The sequence below is a fragment of the Lycium ferocissimum genome, chromosome 10, assembly GCF_029784015.1.
Source record: "Lycium ferocissimum isolate CSIRO_LF1 chromosome 10, AGI_CSIRO_Lferr_CH_V1, whole genome shotgun sequence".
In the NCBI taxonomy this organism is placed as follows: Eukaryota; Viridiplantae; Streptophyta; class Magnoliopsida; order Solanales; family Solanaceae; genus Lycium; species Lycium ferocissimum.
The window spans coordinates 15246489-15263061 of record NC_081351.1 but is presented as its reverse complement, the minus strand read 5'-3'; the positions used below and the strand labels follow the sequence as shown (position 1 = coordinate 15263061).

The 16573-nt window shown below is 36.4% G+C and overlaps 1 protein-coding gene across 1 annotated transcript; it reads left to right on the top strand.

The window, feature by feature from the left end:
* Positions 1-3211: 3211 nt before the first annotated feature.
* On the top strand, positions 3212-10084 carry LOC132032589 (beta-amyrin 28-monooxygenase-like). The gene is made up of 4 exons (XM_059422228.1): positions 3212-3813; positions 8092-8550; positions 8664-8851; positions 9653-10084. The coding sequence occupies exons 1-4, from the start codon at positions 3318-3320 to the stop codon at positions 9950-9952; spliced, it is 1443 nt and encodes a 480-aa protein (XP_059278211.1). The 5' UTR covers positions 3212-3317; the 3' UTR covers positions 9953-10084.
* The last annotated feature ends 6489 nt before the right edge of the window (positions 10085-16573 follow it).

Sequence of the window (16573 nt, the reverse complement as noted above, 5' to 3'; positions counted from 1 at the left end):
TTTGAACCTCTTCAGGATTAATTTAGGCACTGCACTGGGTGGGTACGGCAACTACACATATCTCTTCGCATCCGGTCCCTTCAATACCGGAGGGGCTTCTGGAATTTGGTCTATCCGGGAATTGAACACCTTAAATTCTTTTTCATTCCGATCTAATCGACTATTTAATTCTTTCTCATTTTTTTTCTTGCAGATTGGAAAGGGCCTCCAAATATTGCATAATGTCTTTGTCACCTCGGGTCTCACCGCTGCTTTCCCCGTGCTCAGCATTCGTATTGGGCAAGTTTGGTCCAACATTCTTTCTTCTTGTTTGCAACTCAACAGGTTTGTTCCAACATTGTTTCTTTGTGCTCATCATTAGGAGTTAAATCGTTTCCCGTATGCTTGGATCCATGAGAAGAAATCTGGGCTTGATGATTCCCCACCCTAACTTCTCATGTTGCCGTATCCTTTTCCCGTGCATTAGTGTTGTTCAATACTCCATCAATTTGGTATGCCGTGTTCGTCATCGTTAAAACTACTTGGGTACAATTCTTTATATCTCTTGATTCTTCTCGCTGTGATTCGAGGGCCGTTAGTAACATATTTCTTGAACGTAGGATGATTGATACCTCCTTGGATGTATTTGATCACTAAGAACGTCGAGCAACGGCTTTGAGTAAGTTAGTATCTGATGCCTTGATCTCTTTGTGAATATTCCAGGAGATTATGTGATATTCGAGATGCCTTTTTAAGGGAATATTAAATAGACGTGTACCAGGGTTAAGGATAGAGTAGCCTCCAAGAAATCCTAACGGACCTTAGAGTTTGAAGATGGATTGAACTAGTCTTGTAGAGTCCTATTTTAAATCCGGTAAAATATTGTTGTCTACATATAACCCTACTTCAAGGCTTCTCGTGTTATAGGTTTGAGGAAACTCAAAGACGAGACTTGAAGTACCATAAAAATGGAGCTTCCATCTTTAGGATTTTGTGGCTCTAGATTTTGCAAATCTGATTTGTAAGAGAAGAGATGAAAGGCATATTTGGTCCCACTGGGCCGGCCAAAATTTGTAGATAATAAAGCCCGCATTGAAAAAATAATAATCAAGACAGGGAAATATCGTAAAAATCGTAATATTTTATTTCAATATAATGAGTGTTACAATCTCTATGATTCCTCCGATTCTTCCTTTCTAAAATAAATTCAAGGGTTCTTAAGCTTGATCTTGAACTGATGGATTTGGTCTTGACTTAAATTTGAATTCAAGAGCCTGAAGCTTGATCTTGAATTTGGTGGACTTGCTCTTGATCTTCACTTGTACTTGATTCAAGGGGCCTGAAGCTTGATCTTGAATTTGGTGGTCTTGATCTTGAGAACTTGTAAAAAGGGGCCTGAAGCTTGATCTTGGATGCTTGTAGCATGTGGAGAAATTTGCCTGAAGCTTGATCTTGGATGCTTGTAGAATGTGGAGAAATTTACGGCGTTTGATCACGAGCTCTCTCATGCTTCTTGTTAGAATTCTGGCCCCTTTTTTGAATTATGAAAAGAAGTTGTGATAAGGACGAATTTCTTTCGGTCAATCAGATTGAAGTTAACATGAAAATATTTGATTGGTCAGAACACGTAACTTGTACATGTGGCATATTTTAATTGGCCTTTAATTTGACTAGGCATGTCGTGTCATTTTGACTCGTGGGATCCTCTCTTGGCTCTTTCATTTGATTTGGCGCACCACGTCATTTGACATGTGTTATCAATTTAGGCCTTTTAGATTAGATGACATCTTAGGCTTAACAAATGAGCTCATCATTTATAGCCCAATTAAATGGACTAATCCAACAAAATTAGACCATTATTTAAATCCACATTTATTGAACACGCACACAAGTCTTCACCCTGTTGAACTACTTCAGGTTTCTCAAAAAATAAGTTCATAGGAAAAGGGAAGTTTCAGTTCATACGTGAAGTTATAATCGATCACAAACATTGGGTGGGAAGAAATTGCACGGTTTCCCCTTCAAACGGGTTGATATTTAAGTGTTGCCCTTCACATTGGAATTTATGTTTGGCGGGGCATAAAATTTTTAAGGGCATCGGTATAATTTGTGGAATATTATAACGCAAAAATGTAAGCTTATTCTCCGTAAAAAATTTATTTGCCTTTTAAGGGATAAAAATTAAAGACCAACACAAAATAGGGACAAAAGTGCAAATGACCCCATTGGTGGGGGGTTTTGGGTGGGGGACAACCGGACAAGAGTGCGTGGTGCGGACAAGATCAAGGGTTGAAATTAGGGTGGTTATTAGGGGTGTGATGATGACGATTAGCGTGGGATATCATTGACGAAAACTAATTTTTCCCTATCTAAAAAAGTTATTTACTCAATGTTTTTGAAACTTGTTTTGATTAAAAAAAGGAAAAATATTTTCCAAACCTCATTGTGACCAACTAAACGTACGAAAAATTAATCTTTTGCTCCATATCAAGCAAACTCTAATATGACAACATCTAATTTTCCGAATGTTAGAAAATAGATATCAAAAGTGGGGAAGAATTAATTCGGTTTTGATAGAGTAATCTTTGTGTTTATAGAATTTAAGCCTTTCACTTCGTTGCTGCAGGATGGTGATAGAATTCCTCTAGGATTTTACAAAGTTTATGAAATTCAAGTTTCAGCAATTAACTTGAATTTCCACAAGAACAAATTTGTGTTTTGTAATAAATATTTAGAGAAGAAGAGATGAAATTTGTAATTGTACATCCTTTATTTTGAAGCAGTACCATGTATTTATAATACCTTAGATATCTCTTCGCAGCAGACACGTCTGTTCAAAGATGACTTTTCGTAACATATACGTCCTTCAGTAATATGCACTACAACCATAAACTACAAACGTTTTAATTAATTTGAGAATTAATTATGTGAAAAGAGTAATTTCCTTTCTCTGAAAAGAGTAACTTTCCTCTATCAGAAAAAAATCTTTCATTAAAAAAAAGATTATCTTCTTTTGACAGCACGAAAGTTTAAGAAATAAAGGAAAACTTTTGAAATGTGTGGCCCAAAACAAGCTTAGATATTTGTGTGGCTGTAAATCATTTCATAAAATTAAATTGTTTAAATATAGAAAAGGGCAATCTTTTGGAAAAAAAAAAAAAAAAAAAGGAGAACAATCTTTTTAGGACAGAGCGAGTAACTTTCTTTTCTCTCCAACATTCATTCTCTCATATACTTCCATCAACACTAACTATTCCAACACTGTATGTCAAAATTATTTGTATCTATATCTATATATGTGGTATGCTAAAATTATTTTGAAGTGAAAAGCAGTAGCGATGACATTAGCTGTGTACCTAATCTTTTTTGTCTCTTCCGCAAGTCTTCTCTTCTTTTTCATCAATCCTGTCATAAAAGCCAGAACAAAGTCATTGAACCTTCCTCCTGGCAGCTATGGATGGCCAGTGATCGGAGAAACACTGGAGTTTCTTCGATTAAACCGGGACGGAACGCCGGAGAAATTTGTGACGGACAGGATGGACAAGTATCAGTCTCAGGTTTTCAAGACATCAGTAATGGGTGAAAAAATGGTTGTGTTGTGTGGTCCTGCCGCAAACAAGTTCTTGTTTGGAAACGAGAATAAGTTGGTCACTGTTTGCTGGCCAAGTTCTGTGAGACAGTTGCTTGGGAAGAGTTTGCCTAATAGTCGTGGGGACGAAGCAAAACTCTTGAGAAAGATGCTCTACTATTTTGTTAGTCCAGATGCGTTCTCAAAGCTCTATATTAAGACCATGGAGTTGAGTACTCAGAAGCATATCAAGAATCATTGGCAAGGTATGCATTTCTATGGAAAATTAAGATACTCTTATTGTGTGTTTGGTACGAAGGAAAATGTTTTCCATAGAAATATTGTTTTCTCGAAAAATAAGTTGTTTTCTAATTTATTTTCTTGTATTTGGTACGTAACCAAAACATATTATTTCAAAAGCGTTGGTATATTAATCTAGATAAACACTATAGGGATGAGAGGTGAGGGTAAGTTGTGGGCGTGGTGGGGATGGGGGCTATGGGGGTGGGCAGTGTTTGAGACTAGGGGAGGAGACAATTAGTATAAAATGTCACTTGTGCAACTTGTTTTTCGTAATATAAGAGAAGTCATTTTCCTTATTTGTAAGAAATTCGCTATCCTAAAAAAAATATTTTTTCAAATTTTAACTAACCAAACGTAAGAAACTTGGAAAAGATTTTCCTTTACTTTCAAGTCACGATACAAAATTCAAAAATCGTGGTGACACTCCAACCTGGTAGACATACCAATTTCACTTTTATCCAATTTTCGTTAATAAAAGACAAAAATAAACATTTGAAATAGTAATAGTTCGTAGGGATCTAGTAGCTCAGTTTTGACTACCTGAATTTTCACCTTGTTGGTGATAGTTCGAATCCCACGTTGTAATCCCCTCCCCCATTTCTCCTTCCCCTACCCCTATGCAATATTTTTTTTTTTTTTAAAAGAAAATAGACACAATAATAGTTCATAAAAGATGCCTTGAACTATCATAAGTGCCGAAGAAATACATAAAATCTCAAAACCTAGCGATATGAGTCTAGGGTTCTACAAAACCGAAAATAAAGACAACTTTGTTCACAATACACTGTTTGAGCAGATAATAAGAAATAAATGAAAAGATAGAGAGGAAGTCCACTACTGCGGATCATCCAAGCAGCTCACCCTAACACTCCAACAGCAACTTAGTAGACATGATATCAAACTCCGCAATTATAGTATGAGTACGTAAACAACACATACCCACCACATATCGTTGTCCGGCACCAACAAGGTAGTGGCGAGTATTGGCCTTTCATAATACTGCCATTCAACCAATTAAGTTTATATGATCTCAACAGATAAAGAAATTACTGCACGCAAGGTAAATTCATCGGAATAACATAATAATTCACAGAATCAACACGCACACATACACACATATATATATGATATCCACAGATCCATCTAAACTGCATAATAATGCACAAAATCAGCATATACAGATGATATTCACATATAAGAGTCGTGATGCAATGCATATGATGCTGAATCTTTACCAAAATTGTCACAAACCAGTGCTTTTAGCACTCTGTGCACACATTGGTCTGGCTAGGAGTTGCTCGGCCAATGACTCATGAGGGATGACCATGTTATCCATACGTCTGCACGGAATGTCCCATCATGTAGATAATCATCATATAAATCTGATGGAATAAAATCTCATCGGCCATAGTTATACCACACTGCCCGGAATAAGGTCCCATAGGGACATAATCACCTCAAACATTTAGAGAGTTCGAAATATATACCATGAAATAAACATGAATTACATATGCAGTCATATGTCATATAAGCGGTCTATAAAATAAATCTATGCAGCTCAAGTATCATTAAGTACACAAAATATAGTACCCTAAAATGTGAATCAATGCTACATTTATTACCTCAATCACTAAAATATGCTCAGATAATTATTTCAAAATCAAGTAGCACAAAATAATAAGCATATAAGTTAAAAATATCCGAACATGACACTCGGTAAACCACGTAAGTGCTCGTCACCTCGCCTATATGTTACTCCCATACCCTTAGTTCTTTTAAGTACTCATTTAGTTGAGAAAAATTCCCCATCAAAGTCAAAGTCTTAACTTACCTTAATTCAAAGCCTTTCAAACGCCACAAACGATTTTCCCCTTCATCAAAGCCTCCAAAAATGTACTCTAAGGAGTTAAACGAGTCCAACAATACCAATATTACAATATAAAATAGTCCGGTCAAAAAGTCAAATCCAAACACTGGGTCAAAATTGTAACTTTATTACATAAACACATTATCCATACTCATACAAGTTCAAATCTATGCTATAACTCAAATCTGATAGCAAATCATCCCTCAAATCCTAAAAGTTCATACTATTAACTTTAGAGCTAAAATCCCAGTTTCCACAATCAAATCTCATGAGCCAACAAACACATGGATAATTATGTTAATCATCCAAATACGTGATAAAACCACTCACCCGATGTTTATAATAGTTTCTCACACTTTATCCCATCTATCCCGAGCTCCAAAACTCCAATAATGGTGAAATAACTTTAAAATCCCGTCACTCCTCTTTTTTATACATGAAGCCTATTTAGCGCGATCACAGTGGCCTGGGGAGCCCAATAGCACCCAATGCCAGCCCATGTCCTTCAGCATAACCGCAATGCCCATACGCGATAGCGCCCAGCACCTGAGGATCCTTCTGAGAGACACGCGCCTTGTGCGCGTGCCAAGCTAGGCCTTTGTGCGATAGCGCCCCTACGCCGGCCAGTCGTTCTGCGCGAATGCGCACTCCTTGCATGATAGCATTGCCCAACCACAACCCTTCAATGCGATTGCACCCATTGTGCGTGGTAGCACTCGCGACAACAACAAAAAAAAAATTATGGACAGTTCAGATCTGTTTTTGCTATCCAAATCTCAGTCGAATCTTTGGGTCTCAACCAAAACAATCCAAATAAGTCTTAAATAGTCGTATAAACCTATAGGAGTCTTCTAACAATGAATCTAAGTCTATTAACCCAAAATGTTGACTTTGGTTAAAACTATAAGCTTTAAGCCACTAGTTTCGATTCAAGTGTTCCAAAACACACTGAAGCCCCTCAACACCTTGACACCCATACCCACAAGTCATTAAACATTAAAATGAATCTACAGGAAGTCTCAAATAGAGAAAAGGGGTTCTAAAACTTAAAACAACCAAATGGGTCCTTACAATATACTCCACCCTATTAATTTGACTTATATACATTCTAGTGTAAATATTTTACACTTTTGTTGTATGTTACCCTATTGAGTAGGTTATACTTGCCTCATTTTTATATCAATGATCTCATTTGTGATGTACGATTGCTAATAATTGGTATCTTTTGGGTGTCAATTATAGAAGTTAAACCCCTTTTTGTACTAAATGCATTCGAGTACTTGTTTTGGACTGTCAGAGATTTTATTATGTCTGCTACAATAAATTTACAATAAAAATATAGATGAGTATACTTTGTACTCCCTCCGTCCCAAAAAAGATTGTCTTCTTTTTTTAGTATCATTCCAAAAAGATTGTGGCATTTTATATTTAGAAACAATTTAACTTTATGGGATGATTTACAGCCACACAAATATCTAATGCTTGTTTTGACCACACATTACAAAAGTCTTCCTTTATTTCTTAAACTTTGTGTCAAGTCAAACTAAGACAATCTTTTTGGGACGGAGGGAGTAGCATATATCGATTTTTTTTAAAAAAAGAAATGCATGTTTTGAAGTGCAACAAATCCATGTTTTAAAGTGCTATAGCTACACCAAAATGAAAAAAGAATACTATTGAAATTCGTTGCATTTTGATAGAAATTGCGTTGTAACAAAAAATAAAACGATGGATGAAACTTGGTAAAGAAGAGTGTTGTCTCTTTGTTATCCACTTCACAATGAAGGACCTCAACCAAGCAAAATGAAAGTAAAATGTTTCACATGTAGTGATAACATAAGTTCAAAGTATGAATATATTGTTTTGCCTTAGCTTATTCCCGAAAAAATACTGTACTCTTTTCTTAAAGATGAAGGGCCTCGACCGACCAAACTAGTAAAATATAAGTGAAAATTTCATTAGGTAGTTATATCACCGGGGTGGGTAGATATTGAAACTTTTTCCAAAATTAGCACCAAATCGGTTGATGTTTTGAGTTTTGACTTTTAAATTGTGAGATTCCAAATGTAATTTAATTGAAATTGTTAGGGTTTGATAAATTTTTGCAATTCGCCATAAGACACTTAAGAACCAAGTGTCGAATTATAGATATTAAAAAATATAAGTTCGTGTCATAAAGTTAATTTATCAATTCTTCACTTGTTTAGTTGTCCAGTATATTTTGCACAACCTATAATTTAAATGCTTTGATTTGTAGAGATATGTCTCGTGTAACGCGTATGTGATTAAGATCATCAAATTTATGAAGTGGTGTTTGCTAATAGTACATGTTTATGTATGTGAATGTTGAAACTTTCTCTGTCTATATATGGAGGCAAAAAGGAGCTGAAAATTTTCCCAACTGTCAAGTTCCACATATTTGAGTTGGCATGTCGCCTATTCATGAGCCTTGAAGACATAAACCGAATTTCCAAGCTTTTCAATCTATTCAACATATTCTTGAAAGGAGTCATATCTATAGCCCTAAACTTTCCTGGAACTACATTTTATCATGCAAAAAGAGCAACAAACACTATCCGAAAAGAACTTCTGTTTATTGTGAAGCAGAGAAGAGAGGCTATAGAACAGAAATTATCAGATTCTCCTCCACAAGATCTTCTGTCACATTTACTTCTATTTCCTGACGAGAACGGTAAATTCATGTCTGAACTGGAGGTAGTGGATAACATCCTGATGATGATCTTTGCTGGCCATGACACCACCACTGTTACTATAACATTGGTGATGAAGTATCTTGCGGAGTTGCCTCATGTTTATGAGAACGTTTTGCAAGGTCAGTCAAACACTGTCATATAAAATAAAATATATCAATTATTAGTATTAAATTTCTCGAATCAAGGTTCAACTAACGATAGAGGTAATGTTTTCTCTTGATAACGAGAACAGAACAAAAGGAAATTGCATCATCAAAAGGAGGAAGGGAATACTTGAACTGGGATGACATACAGAAGATGAAGTATACGTGGGATGTAGTGTCTGAAGTTCTCAGGTTAACATCACCAATTGTTGGAAGTTACAAAGAAGTGCTGGTGGATTTTAACTACGAAGGTTATAGCATTCCAAAAGGATGGAAGGTACTTCAATATTTATTTTAGTTGCTTTATACTTTATTTTTCATGGCTGTTGTTATTTATGCTCTCGTACAGTTCACATATCTCAAATTTAGTTACATAGGGGCTACGTGCTCAAAGAGATGTATTTATATGGAATGAATCTTTTTCTCGAAGGATCAGAAAAAAATGGGTCCGGATCTCCTACGGGAATGATTTGGAAGATCCAAAACCAAAAATAGTGGTATTTGCTAGCAACAACATAATGGAGGCAGTCACTCAATAGAGGATTTTAAGAGGGTAGATTCTAAGTGCAAAATCAAAGGCATAACTTTGAAATCACAGACTTCTTGTGTAATCCAAATCTTGTGTTCAAATTGAATAGCATGAAGTGAAATACACGAGGGATTTAAAAAAAAAAAAAAAAAAATTATTACATTAGGGGAAGGGAGGGGAAAGGAAAGGAGATACTATGCTATCGATGGTTTTTGAACCCTCCACCTCAATAGTGAAAGACAGAAAACTCACCATGTGATCTATTAATCCTCAACCCCACGTGCAAACAGTTAATCTTGAATTTAATCAAAAGAATCTTTAGACCCTAAGTAGAGCAAGGTTCAAGAATAAAAAGAAATGGAGTAATTACGCGTTTTTATAACGGCGGCTTCAAAAATCCTCCACAAAACGAAGTAATTACGTGTTTTTAATCAGCGGTTTCTTGCAAGCGCATGTCTTCTTTGTACTTGCTTAGATAAAGATTTACATACAAATGGTATATCCGCATTTTTTTGCAACTATTACACTTGCCTTGGTCTGATGCGACAGATATATTGGAATGCCCCTGCAACACACATGGATCCTAAGTTGTTTCAAAACACTAAAGACTTTGATACTTCAAGATTTGAAGGAGCAGGACCGACACCATTTTCATATATTCCATTCGGAGGAGGGCCTAGAATGTGCTTGGGGAAAGAGTTTGCACGGCTAGAGATTCTTGTTTATATCCACAATGTGGTCAAAGATTTCAGATGGAAACTACTGATTCCAAACGAGAAGATAGAATATGATCCCATGCCCACCCCAATTGAAGGACTTCCGGTTCTTCTTCAACCGAGCAACCCTTAGTAGAGTTGGGCAACAAAGCTTTCTCTCTCAAAGCAGATTTCTCTAGGGTCGTTTGGTAGGATGTATTAGGGAAAATAATATATGTATTAGCATTGGTATTACTAATCTCTTGTTTGGTATACTTTTTCAACATATATACTCCCTCCGTTTCAATTTATATGAACCCATTTGACTGGGCACGACATTTAAGAAAGAGGGAAGACTTTTGAAACTTGTGGTTCAAAATAAGCCTTGAAAATTTGTGTGGTTGTAGATCATTCATAAAGTGAATTTGTTTCCAAATTAGGAAAGAGGTCATTGATTTTGGCACGGACTAAAAAGGAAATAGGTTCAAACAAATTGAAACAGAGAGAGTATAACTTATTCAAGTACTCCTTCTATCTCAATTTATGTGGCAATTTTTCACTTCCCGAGATTCAAACTGCATGAATTTTGACCAACATTTTAAGAAGTGTTTTTTCACCAAATTGGTATGAGAAAATTTGCAACCTATAGTACTTTTCATTTAGTTTTCAAATATATAATTTTAATGTTAAAATACTGAGTCCAATTCATAATTTAGTCAAATTGACTCTCCAAAAGCGAAAACTGCCACATAAATTGAGACGGAAAGAGTATTAGTTATACAACATATTTTGTATTATCCTATATATAATTAATACATAACAAACCACGGTATTAGCAATACCAAAATTATTAATACATGGAAAAGCATGGTTAAGACAAAATTGCCTTTGAATTCCCTCAAAGCTAAAGACTGTGGAGGGCATTTTTGTTAACAAATAATTTTTTTTAGAAATTATGCAATGCATGTTATTTTTAATACACCATACCAAACAGTCGATTAATCTCAGCGTAACAAATCTCATCATAATTAATCTCTGCATTACTAAGACACCCGATTCAATACTATTATTATACACTCTACCAAATGACCCCAGCTAAGTGTTAGAAGCTCGAAGACTATAATAAGGTTTTGCATTATGATTTGGTTTCCGAAACTAAACTATCTACTCTTTCAAAATTATTAAAGTACTTATTGATTTGTAAGTTTGGTTTAAGTGGTTTAGTAAGGCTGATATACAACCAGTTAATTAAGTTTGATCTTGATAACATTTTAAGAGCTTTAGAGGTAAAGACTATTGTTTTAGCAGTTCTTATGATAAGTTATTGTTGAGTATGATTCTGATGATGATAAATAAAATACGTTTGTCCTAAAATTGTGTTTTATTCAATAAGTTGTCAAGAAATAATAAGGATAAGGAAAAAGGAATTTAGCAATAATTTGTTAAATCTTTAATTTATTGCTAAATTGACATGTGATTAATGTGAATAGTTATCCTATATTATTATTAAGTTTTCAGCTGGGATATAACAAAAATGAATTAGAATTGAACAAGGAGTCAACAAGATCCTAATCGGATAAGAAAAGGAGTTCGGGTTGATCTCTATGATGTTAAGTGTATTTATACGCCTAACCGCCGTATTTTACCCATGTTTATACCTTGTTTATACCTTGTTTAGAGGACTAAATGTACTAAATACACCTAACGAATGTTGAATCTTCCATTAGGAGCTAAAATGGGCGTTATTGATGCATATAGGTACTGTACATGGAAAATGTGTCGACTCGGAAGTGAAATGAGATGAGACCTTGCTGAGCGAAGCTCAAATCACGACCTCACCTCGCTATAGTGCTCTTTTAGCGAGCCAAAGATGCAGCAAATAAGACAATGAAGAAAAAAAAATGCTAAGTATGGATTGAAGCAGTGGCCTCGCTGAGCGAAGCTTATAGCGAGCCCTGCCTCGCAGTAGCTCTCACTCAGTGAGATGGAGGTTGCAAAAGTGGAAGATCAAGAATGTGGCTAGGTATAGAATGAAGGTGAAGCCTCGTCGAGTGAAGGTGAGAGCGAGAGGTATGCTCGCCTTATTGCACTCTTAGCGAGCTACACAGTGCAAAAGGAAAAATTGCGAAATTCACTAAGTGCAAAATGAGAGGGACACCTCGCTGAGCGAAGGCCACAATGAGGTACTCCCTCGCTCAGCGAGCTAGGCATGCCAAACAAAATATTTTTCTAAGTCTTAACTCGTTTTGGATGGGCTTAAGAGGATTATTACCAACACTATAAAAAGACCCTTTGCATGATTTTTACACAACTTTGGACCTAGAGAGAGCTATAAGCCACCTTGGAGGCCGAAGTTTATTGGGTTCTACCTTTTCTTCTTCATAATACTCGATATTTATATTATGTTTTGGATGATTTTTTTTATTTCCTCCATGTCTATGTGGAGCTAAACTTTCGTTCTAGGGTTATGGTTCTTCTATGAACGTTTGTTATTCGAATATTGATTTCAATTAATTAGTCCATAGTACTGGTTTATTCATTTAATCCTGAGCTTAATTATTTGCTTGCTTGATCAGCAATCGAATATTATCTACGAATCTTTGCTTGAACACGGGAGAGGAATTCTAAGATAGAGCTAGGGTTAAGTAGAGAAGGATCTCAACCCTCGGCATCGGGGAGCAGATTTGCGTCTAGGATAAAGATATACCTAGTTCGCCTTACTTGGTTAATATCTAGGAAATATAAATGCATTTGTGTTGAGGTTCATGACCATAGAGATATAGGCATGAAAGTAATACGAATAGGTGGCTAGAGGACTCGAGATATTCTTAGTTGTAATATCAACCCTATCAATCAGTAAACTAGATAAATTAAGAAGTTGAATCAATTGAAGAAAACAATGTGATTGTTAGATAGCCCATATCCCTATATCGATTTCATCTCATTGATAAAATAAAAATCCTCTCTTTCTTGGTTGAAATTCATTATTTTCTTTCTTTTATTTTTACTTAGTTTATAATTACAAGCTATGGATTTCATCTCTTGTGTAGATAATTCGGATTGTTTAATTTAGTTGACGGTTAATCATAAGGCCCTGTGGGTCAGACATCCGATTTCTAAAATAACTATATTACTTGTACGATCACGTACGCTTGCGTGCGTGTTTGAGAGCAACAAGTTTTTGATGCCACTGTCAGGGACTTAGAAATTAACCAGTTAATCCATATAAGACTTTTTTTGGTCTATTCAAGTTTTTTATTTTATTTTTGTTTTTAATTTAATATTTTGATTATTATTATTCTTGACATGACATCTTGGAGCGAAAATTGGTCGAATGTTGGTTGTTCTTATTTTTGTGATCCTTGTCTGAATTGTGGGGGACCTATCTGCGGCAACACTGTCATAATATTTCCCGGAATGGGTTGTGTGCACCTTCCCAATCCTTTGAGTGGAATGTTTGTAGTCTATGTGGTCAAGCCAGTCATTGGAATGATTGTCCTAATGTCACGCCCCAAACCTGGGAGGCGTGGCTAGCACCCGGTGCCTTACTTGACCCGACCGTACCACTCTGTAACTATGAACTCTGAAGGTAAAACTCAACTTAGGCCGATAAGGCCTACCTGCGAACAAACAATACCAATCTAGGCCGACAAGGCCGCATTTTGAACCATCTGTGAATCACATCTATCTCATTTGAAGGGTAACACACCCAAAACTATATCTACATGACTGTGCAGGTCGATGAGGCCGCCACGAACATCCACAAACAGTACTACCAGAATGGACATATACTAGGGCCGGCAAGGCTGCTACACTAACTTACAAAGTATACAAGACTCGTCTACAAGCCTCTAGAGATAACAGAATAGTATCATGATCGGGACTGGGTCCCGACCTACCCATCAAGTCTGTATACACAAAAAGGACTCCAAAATCTAAACCTGGTAACTCCGGATGAGTGGAGCTTACCAATCAAGCTGATGTCTGGCTCTGTCTACTAGGAAGGTCTATCCAGCTGTTTAGCAGAACCTACGGGCATGAAATGCAACACCCCCAGCAAAAGGGACGTCAATACGAAATAATGTACCGAGTATGTAAGCCAATATAATAACTGAAAGCTAAAACTGAACTGAAATGCATAGTAATCTGGTATCCAAGGAATGCACTAAGGTATACTCACCTGTTCTGACTCAATACAGTGCAATATAGTAATATCATAGCTAGCCGGGCACATATAGGGCTCAGTGTATCTCTCACGGATTGTAAGGCTAGGCAACCAAAAACTCTCACTAACCGTAGGCCAGGCAATAGTATATCTCACTGACAAGTGGCCAGGAAATAATATTTCTCACTGACCAAGTGGCCAGGCAATAGAAATCTCTCACTGACGTAAGGCCAGGTAATAGTATATCTCATTGACCAAGTTGCCAAGCAATAATATCTCTCACTGACCAAGTGGCCGAACAGCAACAAAACTCTCCGACCGTAAGTAAGGCAATAGTATAGCTCACCAAGTGGCCGGTAATAATAATATCTCTCCGACCAAGTGGCCGTGCAACAGATAACTCTCACTGACCGTAAGGCCAGGCAATAGTATATCTCACTGACTAAGTGGCCAGGCAATAATATCTCTCCTTGACCATGTGGCCAGGCAATAATATCTCTCCTTGACCAAGTGGCCAGGTAATAGAAAATTCTCACTGACCGTAAGTCCAAGCAATAGTATATCTCACTGACCATGTGTCCAGGCAATAACATCTCTCATACACCAAGTGGCTAGGTAACAGAAAACATATGTATATAATGTTGTATATCATGTATATAGTAGAATATATAAAGGTGAGTATGTAACTCTTTACCTCTATTCAATATCATGGAGTGACATAAAGCAGCTGAGAACCCCTCTCAATAAGATACGATGGAAGTATATGGAAAATGTAAAACCTATTGAGACACGATTTATACAATATGTGTTTCTCGTATAAGATTAACCCAACTCTTACTTACTACGGATTCACGCCAATGAAAGAAAAGGGATAGCCATTACATACCTTATAGCAATCTGTCCAATAACCATGTTGAACTCAACTCGTCGCACCTTAATCTACAACAATGATAATGACGCTATCGTTAAACAACGAAAGATACAACTATCGTACAACTAATGATAAGCTTATTCTATATTAAAACGGGAAGCATCTCCCCTAATTTTAGTACTTTCCACAATCCTACAATCGGTATAATAATGACTATAACCAACTAGCAACTCAACAACAAAGTAATGAGCGACAAGATCGATTTCAGATTACTAAGCGACAAGTTTCCAACTTCTCTTTTCTTTCAAATCGAGCAACACAACCAACAACACATAACCATCCCCCTTCCCATGCAAAGCAACCATGCATTTAACTTAGAATTAAGCTCATAATCATCCAATCAGTGGCACAGCAACAACAACAATAAACGACAATAGGACTTTCGTAACCGAAAAGAAAAATTAGAATATAACTTATTGAGCGACGAGCTCATCTCATAGCCACAACCAGCACCTTCCTTTGTCCATAATCATAATAAAAAGATCAACAACAACAAATCCAAGTTGTTTTCCATAATTTTCTAGCCACAGTATAGCTCAAAAACATCCCAAAAGAGTCCAACAACTACAAGAACAAGTTCTTTAACAACAAGATAACTGTGACTTAGATAAGCTCAAGAACAAGCAGAAGAGTCATAATCTCACCTTCAATCAGCCAGAACAGCTCCAACTCAAGCTTACTTCACCATGAAGAAATCTCCCAAAACAACCACTAGAAGAAGAACAACAAATGTATGAATACCACAAGGTTTCTAGTGTTTGATTAACTTTGAGCACCTTAGGATTAGCTCTTGAACTATGTGAGAACCCTTTAGAGAGATTTTTAGGGTGTATAGGAACTGATATGGACAAAAAATGAGGTCTCCAAGTCATTCTACCACTTTATACAACTTGATAATTTTCCACTGCCTAAGTGGGTCCCAAAGGGGCTGCCTGCCTTGAGTCTCGCGAAAACGCGAATATATATCTACTTCAATGTCTCATTGGTAAACGGTTTGATGCGTTAGAAACTAGACTTGTAGACCTTCAATTTGGTGGATGGATCACCCCTTAACTCTGCATATATTGGGAGAAAACCTCAGTGACACTAGACCTAAATTTCAGTAAAATTATGAACATAACTTGCAATAACTTTTGCCAACTTTTCTTTTACAACTTGTTTGACATAAAAAATTAACATAAAAATATTATATGATTCAATTACCTTAAAACACAACCTCCTTATCATATCAAGCACTCCTACTGTTACCTCCAAAAGTACGGGTTATAACATCTTTGATTCGTTTAGCCTCCAACACTCACGATACTTCCTTAACACTTGTTTTAACCCATCATTATCTTTGTAAAGGTCCTTAAACTCTCCGGCTCATATTGATTCACTTCAGATACATTCTAACATGAAATTATGAGGTGTAACATACTTCCCCCTTAGGAACATTCGTCCTGGAATGTTAACTCTTAGAGACTTGCAAAAATTTTGCCAAAGTCTCCTTTGTAAAATAGACTAAAACCAACCTGCACGCAACTAAAAAATAGACTATACATGCCACACATGGCCCATATCCATAAATAGCAACACTTGGCCTCACACAACCGTCAATCATAAGTACTGCAAGTCAAAAATAAGAGCTCACCTCACGACCTACTGGTTCGAATCGGGCTGGGGTGTAATATCCTATC